The sequence below is a fragment of the Brachyhypopomus gauderio genome, chromosome 1 (genome assembly GCF_052324685.1).
Source record: "Brachyhypopomus gauderio isolate BG-103 chromosome 1, BGAUD_0.2, whole genome shotgun sequence".
NCBI classification, from domain to species: Eukaryota; Metazoa; Chordata; class Actinopteri; order Gymnotiformes; family Hypopomidae; genus Brachyhypopomus; species Brachyhypopomus gauderio.
This window is the reverse complement of record NC_135211.1, coordinates 26447373-26472470: the sequence shown is the minus strand read 5'-3', so window position 1 is coordinate 26472470 and position 25098 is coordinate 26447373. Positions and strand designations below refer to the sequence as shown.

At 47.2% G+C, this 25098-nt stretch overlaps 3 protein-coding genes across 4 annotated transcripts; 2 read left to right on the top strand and 1 right to left on the bottom strand.

The window, feature by feature from the left end:
- Positions 1 to 87: 87 nt before the first annotated feature.
- Positions 88 to 2750, top strand: c1h1orf50 (chromosome 1 C1orf50 homolog). The gene is made up of 5 exons (XM_077006268.1): positions 88 to 336; positions 1041 to 1156; positions 1240 to 1326; positions 1488 to 1619; positions 1785 to 2750. Exons 1-5 carry the CDS (start codon positions 288 to 290, stop codon positions 1968 to 1970), a joined length of 570 nt encoding a protein of 189 aa, XP_076862383.1. The 5' UTR covers positions 88 to 287; the 3' UTR covers positions 1971 to 2750.
- ap5b1 (adaptor related protein complex 5 subunit beta 1) lies at positions 2244 to 5903 on the bottom strand. The gene is made up of 3 exons (XM_077006227.1): positions 5768 to 5903; positions 5425 to 5611; positions 2244 to 5261 (listed from the first exon to the last, which is right to left on the bottom strand). The coding sequence occupies exons 2-3, from the start codon at positions 5566 to 5568 to the stop codon at positions 2607 to 2609; spliced, it is 2799 nt and encodes a 932-aa protein (XP_076862342.1). The 5' UTR covers positions 5569 to 5611; positions 5768 to 5903; the 3' UTR covers positions 2244 to 2606.
- Positions 5904 to 6459: 556 nt separating this feature from the next.
- Positions 6460 to 18935, top strand: cdc42 (cell division cycle 42). 2 transcript variants are annotated; one of them, XM_077006255.1, is made up of 6 exons: positions 6460 to 6562; positions 12454 to 12597; positions 12976 to 13048; positions 13718 to 13827; positions 13955 to 14152; positions 15976 to 16781. In XM_077006255.1, exons 2-6 carry the CDS (start codon positions 12493 to 12495, stop codon positions 16063 to 16065), a joined length of 576 nt encoding a protein of 191 aa, XP_076862370.1. In that variant the 5' UTR covers positions 6460 to 6562; positions 12454 to 12492; the 3' UTR covers positions 16066 to 16781. The 2 variants fall into 2 exon arrangements, with proteins under 2 accessions (XP_076862370.1, XP_076862364.1); XM_077006249.1 differs by lacking the exon at positions 15976 to 16781 and adding an exon at positions 17331 to 18935 and having other exon boundaries at positions 6461 to 6562.
- Positions 18936 to 25098: the final 6163 nt, after the last annotated feature.

Sequence of the window (25098 nt, the reverse complement as noted above, 5' to 3'; positions counted from 1 at the left end):
TATTTCCGAAAAATTCAAATGACATTTAAAAACACCGCTACGTATCTAGACAGGCATAACATAAAACGCCAAAATGTTTTGCAGGACCTCACCACACGCCCCCTCATGGCACGGACTCTCCCCTTAGGACCTTACACCTCTGCTTATAGTTTTCAACAACAACTATCAGCTGATATTCTTATGATCTTATGATATTCAAGAAGAACAAAAGTGCACGTTAAAGTTACTCGCTTTCTCGGCAGAACCAACACCTCGCGATCAGTAAGGTACTAAACACAGTTGTGTAAATGGACAGGACTGTCAGTTTACCCAGTCAACCGGACAAGTCCACCGTAGGTAAGACCAAACGTCCACAGAAGAGATCATTACGACGTGTTACAAACGCTCCAGTAGTAACTCATGTTAGATTTGGCAGCTTTAGAGTATGGTAGCTACCCAGCTGGAATAGATGACCAAATAACTCATCTGGTAATATAGCTAGCTGAGACAGAAAACGTCAGATAACATAGACTCGTTTACTGTTTGAGGGGACAGTGCTTTATATTTTACCAATGAATAATAAGACAAAAGTTAAGATAGTTGATGTTTTTATCCCGTTTAAAGAATAGCAAAAAACAAACAAACAAAAAAATCTGACGCATCGATTAGATAGAGCTTAATTTCTGCATTAGTGACAGGTCTTCACGCGCAGACCTTTGAATGGTCACCAAAGTTATTCGAAACGTTTCAGTTCAGTTAAAACGTCAGTCCGAGTGACGTGCGAGCGTGATTGGGTCACGCGTGATGAGAGTTGACGTCCAGACGTGACGTTGCACAGAGGCGAACGAGACTATTAGCTACCAGACATTATGTCATAATGTGACTGTATCAAATACAGTATCCAGTTGCTTGTTCGTAAGAACGACGTTTTACCGGTGCGTCTATGAATGAACACATGAAAACAAAATAAACTTCATTAATTATTCCTAAAAGTAATATTGTAGTAAAACCACCTTCATGTTCAGGCAATTCAGATAATTATAATCATATTGAAATTACAGTCACTTTGGTGGAAACCAGCAGAAACCCGAGTGGGATAGTTCTAGTGAGCCCGTACCAGACCAACAGGGTTGGAGATCCCATGGACCTTGTAGCTTTGGCTCAGCAGGTCCAGAAGGTTAGCCGCCCTTTAATCTGAATCTTTTTCACTCATGTCTTTTCACTTTGTGAAGAGGTTTACTATTCTCTTTCTTTCTTCAGGGAGATGAATTTATCAGAGCAAATGCTTGCAACAAGTTGACTGTCATTGCTGACCAAATAAGATACCTGCAGGAACAAGCAAGAAAGGTAAGATTTTACATCCATTTTAAACAATAGTTTAATGGAATAATTATCTTACTACCCTCACTGCTTTGTTATTGATCACGGCTGCAAATTTGTCATAGCTCACATGGGCCAAAGGTAAAACACTCAGCTGGTATTTTGTATGATTCTTTTGGATCCCGAAGGTGTTGGAGGATGCCAAGAGAGACACTGAACTGCACCACGCAGCTTGTAATGTTGTGAAGAAGCCCGGTAACATGTACTACCTGTACGAACGGCAGTCCGGACAGCGATACTTCTCCATCCTGTCTCCAAAGGTAACGTGTTCACTGCGTCGCTCCTGAAGGTTAGCGAGACACTGCACTAGTAACACAAGCTTTCAGTGCTTTCAGCTGGTGAATTTAACCACAGGGAAAACAGCGCCTGGTTGGAGTGGAAGATGAATATTGTTATAATAACTGTATTGTTTTCCCGATTTTTAGGAATGGGGCCCTAGTTGTCCACACAGGTTCCAAGGGGCATATAAACTACAGCACGACATGTCATGGACTCCAGTAGAGGATGTTGAGAAGAGAGATGCTGAGATTGGTATAATGGAGAAGTTACTGAGCAGTCAAGCTGCTCTGCCCACGTGTTCAGGACCCAATTTTGAGGGTCTGTCAAAGTGAAAGATCAACCATGTGGGCTCTCGCGAGGAAGCCATCACAGAGGCCTCCAGGGCCTACGTGGTGTAGATATGCTGCATCTGCTAAATGAACGTTTCATTTTTGGAATGAGACTGAAGCTTGAGATCATCACTGTGAAAACATGGAGACCTGAACCATACCATGAAACCGTCACACTCAAGCTCGCATAAATAATATATATTTAGTTTCATAATTTGTCATACAATTTTTTTTTTCTAATTTCTTAAAATTTTAAATAATAATAAAAGGTTCATAGCCTGTGCTAGGACATATTTATTAAATCAAATTCATCTGCAGTATTTCATTACATTTTATTACATCATTTATGACTTATTGCAGTGTATATTGAAATCTACAATGTTTTGCATATTTGTATTTGACAGATTGCACAGAACCTATTAAAGCGTCAAAATACAGTTAGCAGCTACAATTAAACTGTTACAAACATGATAAAATGGCATTTATTTATTAAAATCTGTAATGCTACAACAGTGCACAGTAGTCCTGCTCCTGGAACTCTTGTGAACTGCACAATTACTGCTACTACGCTTTGTATGCGTTAAAAATGTCCAGGATACTCCAGGATCAGAGCCGGTAAGTGGCTAGAACTCCACCTAACTAGCTGGAAGCTGTTATTTTGCTATGGGTGGTTATATTTTGGAGGTAGGAGTTGATATGTGGCAGTAGCTCCCAGTTGTCTGTTGTGATGTGAATCTGACTGGCATCCTGAGCCTTTTTAACCACAAGCAGGACATGAAACAGGGGTGGAAGGAAAAACAAGACTTTCCACACAGTTTGGTCTGGAGGCTCTGCAACCAGGTAATCCTCAAAGTTCACCTTCACCAGGTCGGCTAATGCGTCACTTCCGATTTTACAGCAGAACAGGCTAGTGGCGGAGCTGCTGGGTTCCCCTGATGAAGTGGTTTTCCAGATGTGATCAAACAACTCCTCCTTGCACTCACGAGATGTACCTAGAGGCAGAGGCACAGGGAGGAAGATTTCTGGGAAGGAGACATTTACATCGGGCAATCGCGTGTGCCAAGAGAGGCCGTCTTCCGTCGTGAAGATGGCACTGAGCCGTAGGATGGTGGGGTAAGGCTGATGCAGCTTTAACTTCAGACTAACCAGAGGGGGTTTCCTGTCCCTGAAGAGGCACGGCACATGAATATCATCCACTTCTGCGTAGTCAGAAGCATTTGCATCAAAGTGTAGGCAAATAGTGAATATTCTATCAAACCTTGGGTCTGTTACCTTTGCATGGGTCAGACTGTACCTCAGGCTAAGCTCAGATGCAAAGCCTGCAGTTCTGAACTGCTCTTGGTAGATCTCAAACAGCCCCTTCTCATCCCGAGCTTTCAGTGTCTCTGTAGACGTATCTTCATGCCGAGGGCCATGCCCAGTCGTCTTTATAAGCTGCAAGACACAGTCGTCAGTTTGATGGACATTCAAACAATTTGTGAGCCCCTCACTGTCGGCCAAGATGGCTGACCACGATCGGACTTTGGTCTGACTTCCCTCTGGACCTTTGGCGAGGATTCCGGCGAGCTTTTCCCAGGACAGGTTGGTGATGAGCGTGTAGTAGAAGCGTGCATGGTCTTGAATGTCCGTGTCCTCATAGTTTCTGCTCATGTACTGCAGGAGGTCAGCCACGTCGATGAACATCAGGCTGAGCGTGGGGTGCTGGAGAAGGTTGCAACAAATGGCCAGAATGCTGTTGCCAACCTGCCAGCTCCTCTTCTCGCAAAGGTTGGAGTTGACGAGGAGGTTGAGGAGGAGGCGGACTGTGCTCCTCTGATCAATCTGACTCTCCTGCGCCACGCGTCCCAAGACTTTAAGGTGCCAGCTCAGATTCTGTAGCGTCAGCTGGAGCAGAGGCATTTCCACTATGGCCTTTTGAAGGGCTTTTAACAGCTGCTCTGGCCATAGTGAATCTGCCAAGCACTCCTGAATTCGGTCCACTAAATTGATGAGATGTGGAGCAAGGCGGCATTGTCGTAAATACAGCTCACAGAACCTCTCGACCAGTTTCTCTGTGAACTTCTCCATGTGGTGGAAGTGCATGAGGAAAATGAAGCTCGCTCTGAAGGAGGTCACCACCATCTCCTTGCTTCCGTGGTTGTCTACTATTTTGAGCAGAGCCATCAGGTGATTGAACAGGTAGAGGAGCCCTCTGTCCTCCTCTCCTTCATCAGCCTCAAGGTGAACCAGGCAAAGGAGGTGCATCTGACAGAGCATGGTGGTGCTGTCTTTGAACACAGTAGGCAGGAGTGAGGCAGTGAGGCGGGGCGTGACGACTACAGGCAGGCACTCCTCTCCAGTGCTGCAGATGGGCCTGTTCTCGGGGAAGTGCAGGACGCAATCGATGTAAAACAGTTTGTCGGGAACTCCCAGCAGCGGATGCTGCGCCATGCCGACAAGACGCTTCAGTAAGAAATGTTCATCCTCGGCAGTGAAGAGGCCGTCTGTGAACGCCGCCTTCATCAGCAGTGCCACGTGCATCAGTTCCACCTCCGCCGTTCCGAAAAGCCGCAGCAGCTGAGACTTGAATATCGCTGGGGGGACGGCTGGCACCATGGCCACTATCTCTATGAGTTCTCGCAGCAAAGTAGCCTGTGAAATGGGAGTCAACAGATAGGACTCCTCCAGCAGCAGGGACAGTGTGGACTTGAGTTCCTTGCAGTCCAGAGTTGTGGACAGCTGTGGCACTTGTGTCATAATGTTGAACGGCAGCGTGCACAACGGTAACTCTGCAGTCTTCCATGCAAAACCTTCGTTTCCACCCAGGACACATCTGAGCTTCGCGTTATCCACATCTTTTTGTCTCGTCAAGAGATGAATTGCATTCTTGAGCCCCCGAGTGTACAACATACAGTAGGACTGGTGCAGGCCTGTCGTCTCCTGCTGCTTTAGGTAGTAAAGTGTCTCCAGCTTCTGTGACAGAAGACCAGGTTGACAGAATTCCATTTCCCTCAGACAGTCACAGGCGGTGACCCTGAGGAGGTGGAGGTTTGGTCCACCCACATTGTCATTGGTGTCCCGAATAATACTGAACAGGAAGTTCAAGTAGTCCTCTGCTACCTTTGCTTGGCTGGACAAGCAGGATGTGCATATTAGTATGTTGGTAATAGCCAATAAAAGATGGCACTTAAGATGGACAGACTTCTGTGGAGTCAAGGCGAGAACCGACATGAGCTCCTGAGCCGTTTCCTCTCCTACTGAGGTGGTGGGGCATAGAATTGTAGGATGCTCCAACAGTGGTTTTAGTAGAAGTGCCTGTCAGGGGGAAAGATGCAGTATATTCATGCATTATGCTGAAACATTCAAGAACAATGTTGTTGAAGGCAAGCAAGTGTTCTCCACAAATATTTGAATAAACTACTCATATGTAGTTGATTGTGTGTGTGTGTGTGTGTGTGTGTGTGTGTGTCACCACAACCTTTATGCTGTCGTTTGCCTTGTCATCTCTCAGTTCGTCGAGAAGCTCCGATAAAAAAGTGTCAGTTGTGGTGCAGGACATAAACTGTGACGGACTCAGTAAAAAAGCGGAAATTCTTTGATCCCAGGAGTTTCTCGTCGCCATTGTGAAGACTGAACCACTCAGCTACAAGGTGTGACGACCCAAGCTGTAAAGAAGCATCAAAGTTCCAACAAGTCTTCATCAACAGTAATAACCCACCTGCTATCCCACTTCAAAGGGCTTATACGTCCCATAACAGCGAATCTTATACGGCTAACACTAAGATACGTTTACATAGTTACCGAAACGGTTTTGTACTCACAAGCGATAGATGTGGACTTCTTATAAAAACATGAACGGCTGGTTATCTCCCTCACATTGCCGTAGCATGTGTCCTCGCCCCATTCGCTTCCACAAATATTTTCATGTCATGTGTTCACGAAAAGTCACATGACGCCGAGAATCGGACACTATAATATAAAAGCTCTGATTTTTTTTTTTCAAATATTTTAATCAAAACGCATGTTTTATTTATTCCAGGCAAACAAAGTAAACAGATCTAACGCACTTTTTGGATTAAAAAGTAAGAATGTAATATATTGTCCTGGTACTTTCCCACTTGCATATTTCGTTAACAAGTATATAAAATGAAGACTTTTAATTTGATACAAATAACTGACCTTATTTCTAAAAGGCACTCTACTGCCATCGTGTGCTGGTCTGTAACTAAAAAAACAGTACAGTTTGATCATTCAAATTCAAGGTGTTTTGATAAGAAAATAAGAAAATAAGGATAATGTAGTACAGAATAAACCCAACACATGTATAGGGAAGTAAATATGTATTAAATTCGTTTAGCTATTTTACAAACTATTTCGTATATTGTGTGCCCACACAAACTGTCTAGCAAATAAACAAAAATAAATGATCAGAATACATAAATTATACATAATAACTGTGACAAATGATATGTTTGAATATAAAGCAGCTGAGTGAACTGGGTTTTTATTTGGGGTTCTTGACGTTACGCAGAGCGCAACGTGCCCCTGCGCCTCTCCCCGGGAAACCCCAAGCGCAGACCTGCCAACGCCCGGCGAAGACAACCAGAGAGGATACGGTAAGTAGAAACCAAATGTATATTTACGGTTACCTATTTGGTGGTTAAGCCGCTAAAATAAGTACGTGTATCGGTAAACCAACGTGCGGATGTAGTTTATGTTCAGAACGTGTATATTTGTGTTGAACATCCAACAAAGCGGGTCAAATGACACCCGAAGACCGTTAGCGAACGCGCTAGCTACCTGGCGCGCGAGTTTACGATGACCTAACCGGTTTCGCTGCACGAACCGAGCCGTTCGGTGTGCTGGGTTCGCGTTTAGTCGGGACGAGGTCGGGCCCGAGCGTGTGTTTGTGTCCGCCTTTACAACCATTTATTTACGGGTATAATTTAACACGTCTCCACAGTGAACTGGCGGTTCCTCCTGTTGTCATCGTCGCGGTTGAAGGTGTCCAGCCCGGCTGCTCCCTCGGTGGGTCCGGTGAACCGAGCGGTCCAGCTCGTACCGGGTCGAGTGTGAGCGGCAGCCGGTCCAACATCTTCTTGTGTGTCGTTGTGTTAACGTCCCCGTCCTCAGCTGCCGGGTGTCTACATGGCGTGTGTCGAACGGGCAGCGAGCTAAGATGACGGGTATTAAAGCGGAAAGTTGGCCAGGCGGTTACGCTAACTAGGCGGCTAGTTCTCCAGCTCGCTTATTCGGGCGGATAATACTGACATAATACTGGTTATAATGTTATAGTTCACACGTAGCGTGTCCTGCATGTAACATGGGTAGTTGTCCAACACCAACCACACTCACTAGGGTCTGTAGCTAGCTAGCACTCGTAACCGGAAAGCTAAATGTTTCGATTTATATATTCATAATAACATCGGATATGTTGTTAAATGAAGAAGCGCCCACATCCCCAACCGATTCTAACCATTTTGGCAACTTGGGGTTACATTGTTGAATATTTCTGCCCATATTTTCCCAATTTCTGAACATATACGCCCTTTTAAAGCGTCTAGACAAGCTTTTTTCAGTCATCTGAAATGAGTTAATATAGTGAAGCTATCTGGCTGGCTATTTTTGAGGAAATATTTACAAACTTCATAGTTATCTTTGATCCTGTGGGTGTAATGATACCGAGCACAAAGGTAACAGTAGATCTCATTTGGGTTACAATAGCTAAATGATTCGGGCGTGTTTCAGACATTTTCCAGCATCTCGTTTTCCTTCTCTTTCTTGAAGTATTGAATTATTGATTTATTAACTAATTGATTTATGGTAATACTGATGTTGATCTGCAGTCTGCACTCAGTTGATGACGTTTTGAACTGCAAGTGAGGGGAAAATTGTCAGTACTCCATCCAAAAAAAGTATTTTGTAAAGTTTGTAGCATTTCGCTGGCTTAATTCACAGGGAATGACGGGCGCAGATGTAGGACATGCATCTATAAGTACTTGGAATGTCCGCATATTTGTTTATTTGTGGCCAAATGTGGTGACTGAAAATTCTTGTTTGCTGGTATTCCAAATTCAGTCATTTTTATTCCCTTTAATGCACTCACTGTCAAGTGAACTACTCTGCATTAGAGACACTTAACCATAAATGATTATAGTGTGTTTAATATAACATCTAGGCTGCCAGACACCATTATTAACCAGTCAATAGCAGTTTGACGAGGAGTTTCAAAGCATACGCTTACAATCCTCAAGGAACACTGACATTTGCAGTTTGCCCATCTTGCTGTAATGAGAGTATCTTGCCAGCCGGTCACCTGATGAAAGGGCAGGAGTGTGAAGAGTGTGGTGGATGTGTGCTGTGGAACAGTGGGGTGAGGTCAACCCTGACTTCCGCACATCACCGCCGTGTGAGCTGGGAAGGAAATGGGCGGGACCTCCTCCATCCCCCTTCCCACCATGCTCCACCCCCTCTCCATCTGTGCATGGCTCTGTCCCCCTTTGCTCGTACTGGTTCGCTGGAGCCTGAGCTCTCCCTCACGTGCAGCGGCAGCTCTCAGACGGGTCTTCTGCACAGCCTCGAGCCAGCGCGGAGGGAGCCAGGAGGTCCGCACCGCTCGTGCCTCTCTCCGCCTGCCGCAGGCTCGGGTCCAGCGGGTGGGGTAGCGCTCATGTGGTCCGAGGCTGACCGTGCTGTCCTCTCCACGGGGTGGGGGTGTGTGTGTGTGAATGCATCTCAACAAATGACGTGATGCTGGAGCTTAACGCTGCAGTGACCCACACTGAACAGCAGGGGGATGTGGCAGCTTGTCTGGTAGGTAGGAGATGTGGCAGAGGCTCTGCTTGTGATGGAAACCTTTCCAGAAAGTCACTCATTCTGCGAGTGTGGGGACTTTCTCTGCTGATCAGGTTGTTTGTAGTTCATGTAGGTCTTGTGTATTATTTGGCTGTCCCTTACATACAGTTGGATCTGGTTGACTCATCCACTGAACTCTCATTTCAGTACTTAATTTTAATTCTACAAATACTATGTTTTTATATAGGTCTTATGTAGCAAGTTGAGTATTCCATGCCAGGGAAACCATCGCGACTAAGACTACATGTAAATTATACGATGCATCATGAATTTGTGCAGACATGGCTTAGTGGACATTTCTGAAGGACATTTCTGGCAGTCTGCAGGATAATGACAGATAAATGAAGCGGCGGTTGAGATGTTGGTTAGTTGACGACTGAGCGTGGCAGAACGCAGGTGTGCGGCCCTCTCGTGGTGGAGCACAGCAGGACAAGACCCACTAACCCTCGTGATGGTAGCAGCGTCAGCGTCCTCGGTGGAGGGAGATGCTTTTATGGAAGTGAGGGATGCAGCCAGAAGATGTGGAGGACCAGGATGATGATGTCAACTCCCGGAGAAGGGAGACAGTTCCTCAAAACCAGGACTGGATGTCCCAGTACGTGCACCTCGTCCCAGACGGAAGCTTCTGAAGATGGTGGATCATCCTACACTATGAGCCTTTGTAGGGAGTAAAGATGCTTCAGGAGAAGGGCCACTTTTGAAGAATTATCTTTCAACCCTTGATCTGGCACCTGGGCCCCCTACGCCTGGGCCCCCCTACCCATCCCTACTATGCCTGGGCCCCCTACGCCTGGGCTCCCCTACCCGTCCCTACTATGCCTGGGCCCCCCTACCCGTCCCTACTACGCCCGGTCCCCCCTACCCGTCCCTACTACGCCCGGTCCCCCCTACCCGTCCCTACTACGCCCGGTCCCCCCTACCCGTCCCTACTACACCCGGTCCCCCCTACCCGTCCCTACTACGCCCGGTCCCCCCTACCCGTCCCTACTACGCCCGGTCCCCCCTACCCGTCCCTACTACGCCCGGTCCCCCCTACCCGTCCCTACTACGCTCGGTCCCCCCCTACCCGTCACTACTACACCTGGGCCCCCTACCCGTCCCTACTACGCCTGGGCCCCCTACCCGTCCCTACTATGCCTGGGCCCCCCTACCCGTCCCTACTATGCCTGGGCCCCCCTACCCGTCCCTACTACGCCCGGTCCCCCCTACCCGTCCCTACTACACCTGGGCCCCCTACCCGTCCCTACTACGCCTGGGCCCCCTACCCGTCCCTACTACGCCTGGGCCCCCTACCCGTCCCTACTACGCCTGGGCCCCCTACCCGTCCCTACTACGCCCGGGCCCCCCTACCCGTCCCTACTACGCCCGGGCCCCCCTACCCGTCCCTACGCCTGGCCCTTCTGAGCACTCTTGGTTGGCTCTGGCCTTGCTGTGTTCTACTGTGCTCCTCTATCATAGGATTGCAGAAGTGCGATTAAAAAAAGAAAGCTGGACTGGAAAGGTTTCGCGTCAGTGTGAGTGAAAGGAGAAGTGTCTGTGGGCGGTGGTGAAAGGACGGCACGTTTCTTTACAGATGTTTGATTCAAACTACAGTCACATTTATTTTTAGACTTTAAAAATCAGTAATTTGCCAGTGATTGTTTTGTAGTTTTTGCATGAAATTGAGTCAATCTATGTGCTTTACTCATGGATCTGATGTGGGACCAACTGAGTAACCACCTATAAATGCCTCTGAAATCACTGGTGTTGGCTGCTGATTTTCACGATTGTTTTTGTTTTTTTGTTTTTTTTTCTTTTATTATTTTGTTTGATATTTGGTTGATCTTTGGTTTTTAACTGCATGGTATTAAAGTCCGTGGCCTGTGGGCTTTATGTTTATGAGAGAAGCATGTTGATGTGTATGTGTTCCCCTCTTCTAACAGTGATGCGACTGTTGTAATAGTGATATTTGGTGTGTCGATCTTGACAGTAGCCTGCAGATTGTTGCAGAAGTGTTTAAGCACAACAGTGATACTCCGCCATGACAACAGAGACGGTGTAAGAAAGGCAGCTTTTAAATTCTGTGTGAAAAAGTTGGAGATTTATATGCATTACACACACACACATACTTTGATTCAGGAGCCTGCTGGCTGGCCCAGTCTTTGGTAAAGAGACGCTGCGTGCTGTTGGTTTCTGTGGTGTAAACTCATCATGGCGTGAGCTGCTCGTGTTGGTGGCGGTGTAGCTGCTCGTGTTGGTGGCGGTGTAGCTGCTCGTGTTGGTGGCGGTGTAGCTGCTCGTGTTGGTGGCGGTGTAGCTGCTCGTGTTGGTGGCGGTGTAGCTGCTCGTGTTGGTCCTTGTCTCGGTGGCGGTGTAGCTGCTTGTGTTGGTGTAGCTGCTCGTGTTGGTCCTTGTCTCGGTGGTGGTGTAGCTGCTCGTGGTGGTGGTGGTGTTGCTGCTTGTGTTGGTGTAGCTGCTCGTGTTGGTGGCGGTGTAGCTGCTTGTGTTGGTGTAGCTGCTCGTGTTGGTCCTTGTCTCGGTGGTGGTGTAGCTGCTCATGTTGGTGGTGGTGTAGCTGCTTGTGTTGGTGTAGCTGCTCATGTTGGTCCTTGTCTCGGTGGCGGTGTAGCTGCTTGTGTTGGTGTAGCTGCTCGTGTTGGTCCTTGTCTCGGTGGTGGTGTAGCTGCTCGTGTTGGTGGTGGTGTAGCTGCTTGTGTTGGTGTAGCTGCTCGTGTTGGTCCTTGTCTCGGTGGCGGTGTAGCTGCTTGTGTTGGTGTAGCTGCTCATGTTGGTCCTTGTCTCGGTGGCGGTGTAGCTGCTTGTGTTGGTGTAGCTGCTCGTGTTGGTCCTTGTCTCGGTGGCGGTGTAGCTGCTTGTGTTGGTGTAGCTGCTCGTGTTGGTCCTTGTCTCGGTGGTGGTGTAGCTGCTCGTGGTGGTGGTGGTGTTGCTGCTTGTGTTGGTGTAGCTGCTCGTGTTGGTCCTTGTCTCGGTGGCGGTGTAGCTGCTTGTGTTGGTGTAGCTGCTCGTGTTGGTCCTTGTCTCGGTGGTGGTGTAGCTGCTTGTGTTGGTCCTTGTCTCGGTGGCGGTGTAGCTGCTCATGTTGGTCCTTGTCTCGGTGGTGGTGTAGCTGCTCGTGTTGGTCCTTGTCTCGGTGGTGGTGTAGCTGCTCGTGTTGGTCCTTGTCTCGGTGGTGGTGTAGCTGCTCGTGTTGGTCCTTGTCTCGGTGGTGGTGTAGCTGCTCGTGTTGGTCCTTGTCTCGGTGGTGGTGTAGCTGCTCGTGTTGGTCCTTGTCTCGGTGGTGGTGTAGCTGCTCAGGGAAGAGGACTTTTTTATTCAAGCCACATGTGAAATAATACTAAAAATAATAATAGCAGTTTAAATCCAGCATGTGGGTTTTGCCGTTGGCTAGTCATAATGTCCCCATTTGTTGGACGGAGTTGAATAAATGGGAGGGAAGTATGGCACCACATTTGGGTGGAGGTCTGAGTGGTTTTACACACATCATCTCGCTGGCCTGTGAACCTGCCTCTCCGCCCTCACTGGCATCAGCAGAGTGCATGCTGGGATCACCCCACATCTGGTGATCACCTGTTTCACTAAACAAGTGATTAATTTCCTGCATCAGCCCCACCTACTAGGAAGCATGTAAAATGTCTCTTTTGTCGTTCTCCAGATCTTGAATGAGAAGAGTGGATTCTGAAGAAGCACAGCTATGCAGACGATCAAGTGTGTTGTGGTTGGCGATGGTGCTGTTGGTAAAACCTGTCTATTAATCTCCTACACAACTAACAAATTCCCCTCGGAATATGTACCAACGGTGAGTATCGCTTCTGTCTCCAACACCTTCCTCTAAATGTGTCCTAGAAATAAAAGCTAGAATTTGTTAAGGTGTAAAGAGTTCTGTGTGTTTAACTGTTTATCTTGAAATGATGAAATATCTATGTAGCAAGATGAAAGTATTGAGAGAGAATTCAGTTTCCTCTTGATGAACCTGAGCTTTAACATCTCTAACAGTCTTGGGTCCTTCATCTTCACAATGTTTGCTCTCTGTGTTGTGGCCTGTTAATAACATGAGGCACAATATAGAGAACATTTAAAACATTTTAGTCAGTTGAATGTGGAGAATGGCGATGGTTGAATCTGGGCCCAGGTTCCGGTCCGGCCCGTGTGCTGAGCTGTGTGTGACTGTGTGCAGGTGTTCGATAACTATGCAGTAACGGTTATGATTGGCGGAGAGCCTTACACCCTCGGACTGTTCGACACTGCAGGTACGCTCGCCGTTCTGACCTCTGATCCCAGACCAGACATGTGTTACTCTTGTGGGTGGCCGTGTGGTGGTGTGATCTCTGTGTAGGATGCCTCTTCGTGGTTCGGTGCGCGGTATTGGTGATGAAGACGTCGTTGGTCATGGTCATTGTTGCAGGGCTGTGTGCTTGGGAGGGGCGTTTGGTGTTTTTGTGAGGGATGTTGGATGCATCACGTCCTGTATATCCTGCGTCTGGAAGTCAGCCGGTCCTACAGCTGCTCCACCTCTCACCCCTGGACCCGCTGTGTGACCGCCGGACTTCCTGCCATTGCTGTATGATGCCTGAGACTCTCGGCATTTGTGGGACTTTTATTTATTTATTATTTTTGTGGGTCGCGCTGCCCCTCCCACAGTAGTTGTGTGAGGAGCGTCTCTGGTTGTAGTGGCAGCTACAGTTCCTGCTGCCACGGCTTCCCCGTGAGCCTGATCTCTAGTCCTCTACCCAAAGGGCAGAACGGGGTTTTGCTGACCGTGCGCAGATTTGCTGCCTTTGTCAGTTCCCATACAGAAATGGTAGAATGTAATTACCCCCTCCAGTGGTAACAAAGCATGACCGCTGCTTCAAAACATGTAATTTGTGGAATCTATAGAATTTCATGAAGTCTTATTTTCTGAGTATGTCTCCCACCAGGTCAGGAAGATTACGATAGATTACGACCTCTGAGCTACCCCCAAACAGATGTGTTCCTGGTCTGCTTCTCTGTCGTTTCTCCCTCCTCGTTTGAAAACGTCAAAGAAAAGGTTGGTTAGGCACCATAGGAGGAGCAGTAACCATACAGTTATGATGTAGCTGGTGTAACCCGTGTAGTGGGTCACTGGGGCTCTCTCCCCTGTCCTGCATCTGACCCTCTGCTTCTGTCATTCTCAGTGGGTACCTGAGATCACCCACCACTGTCCAAAGACCCCCTTCCTGCTGGTGGGCACACAGATCGACCTGAGAGATGACCCGTCCACCATCGAGAAGCTCGCCAAGAACAAACAGAAGCCCATCACTCCGGAGACGGCCGAGAAGCTGGCCCGTGACCTCAAGGCCGTCAAATACGTGGAGTGTTCTGCCCTCACTCAGGTGGGTGACCCCGCCGTGTATCACCACACCAGGACCTCTTGTGGAAAAAGGAGCTGAAAGTGTCTTAAGTGCTCAAAGAGGCTTTTGTCCCTTGTGCCACAGACACATCGGGACTGTTGTACAACATCCCAGTCTCAAATCTGCCAGCTTTAGTTTAGTGGTTGTGTAGCATTAGCCTAGAGGCTACAGGCTATGATCATGTAGCCTCCTCATGTTCAAACTGCATCTAATGAAGTGAAGGTTGTTTGGAGGTGATGGCAGTGTGTAAATCAAGAAGCTGCTCCCTTCTGTCATTCATACTGAGACTTTTGTTATCCTGCTTGGATCGGTCATAAATATTCCAGACGTCCTGTGGTAAAATGGTGTCACTCCACCTCCATGTGTAGAACTAATCCCGTCTGAATAGGGCTCAAGTCTCGGCTGTCCTGTCAATGTAGTGGGTCAGATGTGGGTCCTGAGAGGGTCCAGGACGCTGGGTAATAGGAGTAATAGTTAGTAGTAATAGTAGTAATAGTTAGTAGTAATAGTAGCAATAGTTAGTAGTAATAATATAGTTATTAGTAGTAATAGTTAGTAGTAGTAATAGTTAGTAGTAGTAATAGTTAGTAGTAATATAGTTAATAGTAGTAATAGTTAGTAGTAGTAGTAATAATAGTAGTAGTAATATAGTTAATAGTAGTAGTAGTAGTAGTAGTAGTAATAGTTAGTATTAATAGTAGTAAGTTAGTAGTAGTAATAGTAATAGTTAGTAGTAATAGTTAGTAGTAATCCTAGCTGTGTTCAACTCCGAAGATATAGAGAATGTGTTTGCCTGGACTTGCACTTACCAGATGAGCTGCCGGCAGCCCGAGTGCCCTGAGCGCTGCTAGTGTGTGGAGTATTCCCCCAGGCAGTTCTGCACACGAGCAGCATGATGAAACGTGTCACCAAGATCAGAGCAGCTTTCTGTCGAGTTGTCATAACACCACAACTCTTGGAGCTGAACCGACCAAACTGTGGAAATTGTGTAGTGTTGCATGTTGTGGCTTCGTGTGTGTGTGTGTGTGTGTGTGTGTGTGTGTGTGTGTGTGTGTGTGTGTGTGTGTGTGTGTGTGTGTGTGTGTGTACACGTGCAGTCAATAAAGTGGACGCGTGTGTTACAGTGGCTCAGACACCCTGGGGTCTCGTCCCCGTTGGGCTGAGGTTCACCTACAGGTTCTCCTGCAGCTGGGGCCACTTGCCTCTCTAGTCCTGCATGTTCTACCAGCCTTTGCTTCTGATTGGGACGTCTGCGTTGCTGTTGGTGAGCACACATCCTCACTCAGCCTACAGCCTCTTGACATGGGCGTTACAGTCCTGTTCAGCACACTGACCTTACTGATGCCAAGGAGGAACTTAACACGAGGATTAACCCTGAACCCTGTGGCAGATCGCTCTCCCAAACTGGCAGGACTCTCCATGTGAAATGCTTTGGCCCTGTGGCTGTTACTGGAGCTGAAGTGAACGCAGGCAGCAATGCTACGGGTCTTGTGCAGCGTCTTGTGAACTGGTGCAAGACGCGCACGTCTCTGTTGTGTCGGTTACGTTCCACACCCGTGCGGTTCCTCGAGCTTCCTTCCTCATTACAGAGGAAGACGGTAGCTGCGGCGAAGAAGATGGCGTGCGCTGCTCCTCCCACCTCCCCTCTCCTCCCACCTCCTCTCTCCTCCCACCTCCTCTCTCCTCCCTTCTCTCCTTCCAGTCTCTCCTGTTTAAGCGTGTCCTCTCCCCCCTTTGTTCTGAGGTCTGTTTGCTGTAACTGCTAACCTTGCTTCCTCTTCTCTTCCCTTCCTCTGTCTTCGTAGCGAGGGCTGAAGAATGTATTTGATGAGGCCATCCTAGCCGCCCTCGAGCCCCCTGAAACGCAGCGAAAGAGGAAATGCTGTATATTCTAAAGGCTGGCTGGCTCTTCCTCACCCCCCCCCCCCCCCCCCCCCCCCCCCCCACACACACACACACACACACACACACACTCACACACACACACACACACTCGCTGCTCCCACACCTTACCTCTTGATTCCAAAAACAACCCCCACCTTTTCCTCACAGCGGACACCCAAAGCTGCTGTGATCTCTTTTCTTGCTTTATAATACTGCAGTGTTTTTGTCTGTGCCCTAATTTATATTTGGTTTTTGGACTGGACAGAGATGTTTTCGTCATCTCCAGTTTTAGAGAGTTGTTACTATTGTTACTATTGTTATTTTCAGATGTTTCTTGTTTTTTGCACTCTTGCGGTACTAATCTGAGGAGGTGCTCTGTAATGCACATTTATTTACCCCTCCGCCATGTTAACTCCTGGTAATGTTGGTGTAGGCATCTGTGTGGTTCTTCAGTCCTGGGTAAGGCCCTGTTTGAGAGAGTCCATAGGCAAAGAGCTACTGTGACCCAGCAGCTCAAATCCACTGCAGTTTAAAACCTCCGACTTCATTCCTTACTTCAGTGTATTATTTTCTACTAAAATCATTGTATCATAGAAACTGAATTCTGAACATAATATAAGGCTATAAGGCTCTACTATTTGCAATTGGGTGCCATTGATACCTGTCTTGGGAATTACTATAATCTTGTGAACTGATTTGTGCCATTAATAAAGGACAGCTAAAATTGTCAGTGCGTGTGTGTCATCTGTTCTGACTCCAGAATGTCACCGATCGGTTGTGGTACCACAAACTAAACATTTACATGCAGTGGACTAGTGCATACCACAGGGAATAAGGGACCGATTCTGTCCTGCAGTGTGTGTGTGTGTGTGTGTGTGTGTGTGTGTGTGTGTGTGTGTGTGTGTGTGGGGGGGCACACTCCTCCCTTCGTCAGCCCCCCGTGTCTGAGCCTTTGCTCCTTCTTTTCCACTTTATTATTTTAACACTTTGGGGTGTTATTCTTTGTGGGGGTGAGTGGTGATTTCTCAGAAAGGCCTATTGCCTTGTCCAAGTGTCCCTCACCTCGCTTTGATTTGGACCTTTTCATTTATTATTTAATGTGTGTTTTACCTGCATGTCTGCTCCCCCCCTACGGTTACATCTCCGCTCATTTTCAGTTGCAGTTCTGTGCACTGATCCACTGATCCTCACCTCCTCATTGTTACCCCCCCCCCCTCCTTTGTTTTGTCTGTGACCCACATTGAGTCTCCATCTCTTCCCTGCTTTGTGTCCACAGAAAGGCCTAAAGAATGTGTTTGACGAGGCGATACTGGCCGCCCTGGAGCCGCCCGAGCCCAAGAAGAAGCCTAAATGTGTGCTGCTATGAGCAGACTCCTTCTGCCCCGCCCCCTGCCCCTTCCTGCTCTGCTCTGACTGGCCAACAGCTTTGTACTTTTAAAACAATGTAGAAAAGAAGGGTTCTGGTCAGATATTTTTTTGTTTGTTTTTTTTCCTTCCTGCAATAAATATATAAAGACTATCCTACATGCACACTCACACATGCACACACATCAGTGTCACAACAGTGGTCTGATCAGTTGAAGTTCCACAGCAGAATATTGTAAGAACCTACAGGCCTTTTCCAGGTTCAGGACCAGATGTTTTCATGTCTGTAGCTCACGGTGAGATGTAGAGGTGCTGCCTTGACTTGAGTTTTGTCATTTAACTGAGACGTAACAACTAATTGAGCCTCCGAGTGTTTGTTTAGTCTGACGGGTTGCTGGCGTGGTGGGGGGTGATCACCCCCCACCACACGCAGGAGCCATGGGGTCATGGTGGAGGTGATCACCCCCCACCACGCCAGCTCCACCATGACCCCATGGCTCCTGCGTGTGGTGGGGGGTGATCACCTCCACCATGACCCCATGGCTCCTGCGTGTGGTGGGGGGTGATCACCTCCACCATGACCCCATGGCTCCTGCGTGTGGTGGGGGGTGATCACCTCCACCATGACCCCATGGCTCCTGCGTGTGGTGGGGGGTGATCACCTCCACCATGACCCCATGGCTCCTGCGTGTGGTGGGGGGTGATCACCTCCACCATGACCCCATGGCTCCTGCGTGTGGTGGGGGGTGATCACCTCCACCATGACCCCATGGCTCCTGCGTGTGGTGTTGGCGCGTGTAGCTTCCTCCGCGTTTTCATCCAGATGAGCACATCTGCTCTTGCCAACGCCCTACGTGATGGAGGCTTGTGACAGAGCCCATGTGAATGAGAGAGCCCTAAATGGGTGATCTCAACCTGTCACAAGAACCAGTCTTCTCAAGGCAGGGAACTTCTAACAGTGTTAGCAGAACAAGAGGCGTGGCCTAATGTGTTGCCTGGGACGACAGAAGCATTTCTCAGAATCTTGGTGTAATGCATGTGGGTAAGCCTCTGGTTTCTTTTGAACGAGTTAACTTTAATCATTAAAAATGTAAGCTGTTGTGTCCTGTGTTTTGACCAAAACGTTCTCTTTTCACTGGGACTGCTTCTGTCGTGCTTAGATTCCCACTTTGTTGTTTGTGGTTGTTTTTTTTTTTTTTTTTTTTTTTTTTTGTGTGCCCAGTTGTTTTTGTTCTACTTTATTTTGGGGGCGGATCCCAGCATCACGCTGCTCCACCTGTGACACACCTCCTCCCAGCAGGAAGGACGCAGCCAATGAAGACCTCCGCTCCAAATGAACAACCAAATCAGCCAGTTTACTGTTGGTCTTACACAGGTGGATCAAGGTTGGTCTGCGTTCCAGTCATTCACATTTTGGTTTTTGTTTTGGTGTAAAACCAAATACTACGTATGAAGTCTGTCCTTTGTACTGTACAAGCAATCTTTAAATATTAAACTTATATCTTAATTGCCTTTACATTGTTTTACCGTCTATCTGAGGGTCCTGACTCCAGGACTGTGCGTTGGGGGTCTGGTTATTTGTCTTTATTTTGGTTATCATTTTGCCCGAGATTCCCTCGAGCTTGTAAGACTGGTGAGTGTGTGGGTTTATTTTTCTCACCCCATGTAATTTAAATTACTGCCACAAGAGGGTGCTGTGTGATCGTATATGACCAGTGTTTGCCAGTTCACGACGTTAAGGCCTAGGTTTTCTTGATCTTTGAAGAAAAGGTAAATGTCCTATGTGACGTTAGCACTGCCATTCCACATGATGTGTGTACACCAGTCACAGTGCCCTAAATTTGCAATAGGTAATTAGTTGCCAATTTGTATATATGAGTCAAATCAATTCATAGATCCACAACACGCCAGCAACTCAATTATTTGCCCGTGTGGCTTTTAGGTGTCTTTAGTGTGAAGCTCTTGTTTTAGGCGCGTGTCGAGGTAGCCTAGCCCCCCACTTGGTTGTGAGTAATGGTGCTTCTGCAACAGCGTTCCTGCCTGGGGTGTTGGGGAGCGAGGACCTGTCCAGAGAGGAGCTTGGGTGTCACCCTGGTTTCTTGGTGTGCATTTGAAAAGGAGCATAAATCCTCCAACTGCAGCGGTGCACTCGGGCCGGACGTCCAGACACAATAAGATCAGTGGGTTCTGCTTTGAAAATCCTTTGTTTAGGATTGATCAGTATCCAAAATAAATTTTATATAATTTTATATATATAAAATTTATTTTGGATACTGATCAATCCTAAACATATATATATATATTAGGGGTGGGACGCGATTAAAAAAAATTAATCGAATTAATCGGAAGCTTTGTAATTAATTAATCGCATTTTAATCGCATTTCAGTATTTAACATGAGAAATATTAATTTAAGTTTGAATGATGAATGAATCAATGAACATAATCAAACTTCAACATCTTGTTTATTTTTCCACCAGTCTACTACACAGACCAATCTATGAGTGCAGAAAACAGTTCAGAACATTGGAAATTCTGACCAAAAATGTTGTTTAATTTTGGGAGTTTTGCTCAGGATATTGGAAGAATTGAAGTAAATCAGAAGATGTTTTTTAATACCATTTTAGATGGTATACTTTTCTTAAATTTCCCAGGCCTCTGCCACAGGCATCTCCATAGTGCCTAGAAGTGGTCTTCTGCATGCTCAAAGCAAATGACTGGATCTTCCATTCATCATCTATAATATGAGCTGTCACACCAAGATCATTCTTGTTGCTAACAGAGGTCCAGTGATCCCCAGTCAGAGCCACATTTGTGGCGCTCTTCACAATAACCTGTTTTACTTGAGTAATAACCTGTTTTTTTTCCCTCGTTCTTACGTACGAGGTTAAGAAGTACTTGGTGCTAAGAACGTTTTGGGAAACTCACCCCTGGACGGTAGTTCATAACTTGCATCAGTTGACGCAATGTGCAGCGCTTCTTGTAAGTCTTTATCTTCGACCACAGAGAGCGGACAACACAAATAATATGACGCGTCATGTATAAACGCGTGCGGAGTCGCGCGCTAAGGTCACTCGCGAAAGTTTAATCCAGTCTTAATAGTCCTATGAAGGTACTTTAAAAACCAGGACATTTCCTCACTTTAAAAAAAACCCGGGACGACCGGGACAGGATGTGAAATGCGGACGTTTAGGTCACCCTATCGTACTAGGAATACATTTAGCAGCTAAGTTATCATTACTGACCTGCGCGTTAAGCTGGGCGTACACTGTGCGATTTTTGGCCCATTTTCAGCCGATTTTCACTCGTTTCGGCTCAATCGCGTGTCGTGCATCGTATAGTTTACACAGATAAACGAGGAGCGATTCATACCTCACGACCAACTCCCGATCAGAAATCGCAGCGTCGCAAGAATATCAAACATGTTTGAAATTCAAATCGCTCCTCGTGAGAGTATCGCACTGTTGAAGCAGCTCCACGAGCCGACTCTCCGCAACGAGTTAGTCGTACAGTTTGAGCTGGAGCTGAGTACACGATTTAAAATATCGTACAGTGTACGCCCAGCTTTAGCTGCAACATGTTTTGCGTTGAGGTGGTAACGAAGGGTGGAAGTGCTCCTGTGATAAGCGAACTCTTCCTACATAAAGTGTAAATAACACTATTTTTGTTTGAACTTCCATCTGGAAGTTTCTTATATTTAAATTTCCCATCCACCAGCGTTGCCTCTTCAGTCATCTGCATCATGCTCATCTTATCGTGCGTCCATATAATCTGTACGCCTGGAACTCGTGCACTGAGAAACATTCCACGATGCAAAAGTGTATCGTGCGTTAAAATGCGTTAATTTTTTTAGTGCGTTAATTTTCCTGTAATTAATTAATCGAAATTAACGCGTTAAAGTCCCACCACTAATATATATATATATATATATATATATATATATATATATATATCAGAAGTATTCTAGTTAAAAAGCTGCAGAAATGGTTTAATTCTGAGGTGCGTGGAAGGGCAGAGATTCTCAGGGTGTGGCAGGTGGGGGTGACTATCTGCGCAAGCTGCTTATCGGCCTCACTATCGCAATGCAGGCCCGGACCACTGACTGCTCTACAGGAAAACCAAAGATACTGGTCCGGTTACCTGCATCCATGCATGGTTGTGCTATCGTGGCCAGGTGTTCTGTCATCACCTTAACATGTTTACATACTTCGCTTTATATATTTTTTTCCACATAATAAGGTCAATATGTATTATGGAAGTAAGTGGGACAGAGATGCATGAGGTTCAACCGTTACCAATGGAGTTTATAAGTGGTCTACAGAACAGAACCAAGATAACTGGGATTTTATTACTGGTTACGCCTTTGAGTGACCTTGAGAAGAAAGGATGTGCTATTATTTTAATAAACTCCTTATGTCTCTATTTCTCCATCGTACTCTGTTTGCGCAGCTGTCTATATTCAGTGGCTTTATATTCAGCGCGTCTTCAGGTTCACTATAGCGCGAGCGATGCCGTGCACGTGGTTTCACGCGTGCTTTCCATACATGCGCTCGTCCTCCCAAAGCACTTCCCTATAACGTTTAAAAAATTATCTGAGACTGAAAAAAACGGGCCGCTTGTCTTCGAGGAGAAACCGTAACGGATTATACGAGCTGTCCGCCGGAGCTGCCCCTCGCGCTGTCCGTGGCGGTGGAGCCGGGTCCGGTCCAAAACAAACACTGGGCTTGGCGCTCGCTCGCGCTGTGACGGCTCCCTCAGGACGGCATTTCTCTTCATCATGTCTGAAGGCCTTGTTTTAAGCAGTGCCTCTGGGAAGCCCAATTAAGGTTCAGATGCTAAGCCCCTGAACACTAGCGGAACCACCGAAGGCTTGATAAGCCCCATAAACATTAGCGGGGGAGGGGGAGGGACTTTCCCGCCGCTTTGCGCCTAATGGAGTCACTGACGCGTCTGCAGGGCGATGATGCGCACACGAGCCCTCGAGTCTGGGGAAAAGGCGCAGGGAAGCCTCGAATGCCGTATGCCACTCAAAACCAAACATGCTCGGGATTTGTTTAAAAGCTCGCCTGTGGACTGAGACAACTATGCGCAACGAAATATGTCGGAGTCATAAATCAAAAGCCCCACATCTCCTGGCCCCGCCTCGGCCGCCATCTGTGCCAAGGTGAGGTGCGGGGCTTGAACCCGTACACTCGCATACCTCAACTCGCGGGCTCTTTATATTGGACCGCTTAACATTGGGAACATTGCGCTCTGCCCCCAAACTCTGCCACTCTTTCCTTGTTCTTTGCACATTCAATGAAGCCGACACACTTCTATTCGTAACGTTAATGCCGCCCCATCCGTATTTACATGCTCACGAAAACGCAGGTTTTTTTGTTTAATCTTGGTTTAATTTTCACCGTCATTGCGTAAACGCTGTCATTTAATCTGATTTATTTTTGATGAAAATGTCGCTGTACTAATTGGGTATAATATTGCATCTGTAAATAGTTTCTAAATATAATTTGTCTTTGAAGGAAAAAAAAAACAACCACGAGACTCACGAGTAAAATGATTTTGACTCGAAATATTTTCATGAAGATGTTGAATGAAAAATAACGTTTCCTTTAGATGGTGAACCACCAGATGCCCAATGTTTGTTTGTTAAATTACTGTTGAAATTTTATATTTTGTAGCCTACATAAATATAAATGTCGAGGGGTCTTCTTCAGCGCTCACAGGCTACATTTTATATTTTAAATTTATTCTGTAAGCAGCGGATTCAATTCTATAAACATACTTTATAGGACCTGCTCCTAGGCGATTTGACGTTTTAACGAAACTTTAACCCATCATTAAAATTAGGAACTTTTTTTCCGCCATACGTCATTGTGGGTGCGAGGGTGCGAGGCAGATCCCAGCCAGGCCTGCTGGCTGCCTTTCTCACCCGTTCCGTGGCTGTGAGCCAAGGCCGGTGCACGACTGCCCTCAGCGAGGGAGCGATGTTTCAGCAGCGGGGAAGCCAGTGGTGACAGCAACCGCCATTGCCTCAGCACAGATTATTATGACCTACGTAATTGGCTCGGATACATGTGTTTCGTCCACGGGCCGTCTACCTCGTGCACGGCGCTGCCAACGACAAACCCTGCAGGTGTGCGAGATGTCCAAACGCGTCACGCGCTGACGGTTCCTCTCCCCAGCTAAGGTCGCTGGCCGAGCATCCATAACACGGGTGCAGGACAACCGTGTCTAAACTAGCCATACCTGCAGGCGTCGAGCTACGGGTGGCTATAAGGGTTCTGCTTTTAACAAGACGCGTCCCGTTTTCGCATAGAAACCTTCCATTCGCGCTAATTTCCTCGAAATGCTCGAGCCTAGTTGTTTTGGGGCCTTGGTTACCAATATAATATATCATAATATTCTACGCACCTGTGTCCTCGGATAGCGCCGGGCTTCCGCAGCGCGCGATATAGGGTTGCATGGAAAACACCCCACCTTTGCCGATATAGCGGTTGCATCACTGTTCGGATATGTGGATACAAATTTAGATTCCTGACTAGCGAGCAGGAGCGCTCGCGCTGGGCAAGGCCTCATATATCACTTCTTGACGGATGAGGCATTGTGGAAGAATTCTTGCGGTTCGCACTAAAACAATACTGCGCGCAGAGGGGCACCCTAGCGACATCAGGGGCCCGCCTTGACTTGAAATTCCGCTCGAATCATTCAAAACGCCCACGGTCAGATATTTTCCTCTTTCTCTTTCTGTGGAAGATGAGAGAACAGTGGTGACGTTAATGATCGTGACGCTAATGTTTTGCAACGTCGTTCACTTTACCACTATTGTCTCTGATGGGGCAAAATTTGAGGTTTGTGGTCTTTATGGCACAGAAACATTAGAAGTAAGTTTGCCCGAGTGAGACAGCACAATGTCTGCACAGAAACTCCACACCGGCAGTCAGCTGGGACGCGGTCCAACAGGGCAGGTTGAGAATGGAGGAGGATTAAAAGTGTCTTTTACCACACACAGGCTCCTCTAGTCAGCATTCATAATCCCACACGTCTCAGGATGTTGTGCTTTTCTAGAAGACAGTTCTAGAACTTTGAAGAAGAAAGAGGTCTAGAAGAAGAAAAAGGTCTCTGATGCCATCCCTGCACCGCTGCACTGGACGTCCGTGCACCTGTGTGTTTGGGACTTAGGAAAGCTGGGGAGATTTCCGGCAAGAAACGCACATTGTGGTAACAGAAGTCTGACCTTTCAGACCAAGGCAAGGCGCTCGGAGCTGCAGGGCTGGTGTTTACGGAGGGCTCCTGTCACATGTTGCACAACCTGAAGCTTCTACCCAGACACGAAAACAGGGGCTGGGGGGGGGGGGGGGGGGTACAGCAACTGTCATGACAAACAAGAACCATCTGTCTCATTTGTGTAACTTGTTTTCTTTTAATATGAGAAGTATGTTGGTGGAGATCTGCGAGTGTTGAAGCAGGCTTGGGCGGACAGAGGGACGCACTTCAGGTTTCTTTGTCCTTACTCTGTTTCAGTCGCGGTATTAACCCTGCGAACCTGTGACTCGTGATGTCCTCTCATCTAACTCGGGTAGAGCACACACTAACTCCTCGTAGCACTCAGCCTCATGTTGAGCTGCTTTGATAACGCACCCACTTCACGTTAATTGTGCTAACGTGATTGGTTTGTAGTTT

Coding starts and splice junctions, on each gene's coding strand:
- c1h1orf50 (XM_077006268.1), top strand. CDS start 288: ATGGACAGGACTGTCAGTTTACCCAGTCAACCGGACAAGTCCACCGTA. Junction 1,327..1,487: donor TGCAGGAACAAGCAAGAAAG/GTAAGATTTTAC, acceptor TGGATCCCGAAG/GTGTTGGAGGATGCCAAGAG. Junction 1,620..1,784: donor TCTCCATCCTGTCTCCAAAG/GTAACGTGTTCA, acceptor CCCGATTTTTAG/GAATGGGGCCCTAGTTGTCC.
- ap5b1 (XM_077006227.1), bottom strand. CDS start 5,568: ATGGCGACGAGAAACTCCTGGGATCAAAGAATTTCCGCTTTTTTACTG. Junction 5,262..5,424: donor AGGCAAACGACAGCATAAAG/GTTGTGGTGACA, acceptor TCCCCCTGACAG/GCACTTCTACTAAAACCACT.
- cdc42 (XM_077006249.1), top strand. CDS start 12,493: ATGCAGACGATCAAGTGTGTTGTGGTTGGCGATGGTGCTGTTGGTAAA. Junction 12,598..12,975: donor CCTCGGAATATGTACCAACG/GTGAGTATCGCT, acceptor GACTGTGTGCAG/GTGTTCGATAACTATGCAGT. Junction 14,153..17,330: donor AGTGTTCTGCCCTCACTCAG/GTGGGTGACCCC, acceptor TTGTGTCCACAG/AAAGGCCTAAAGAATGTGTT.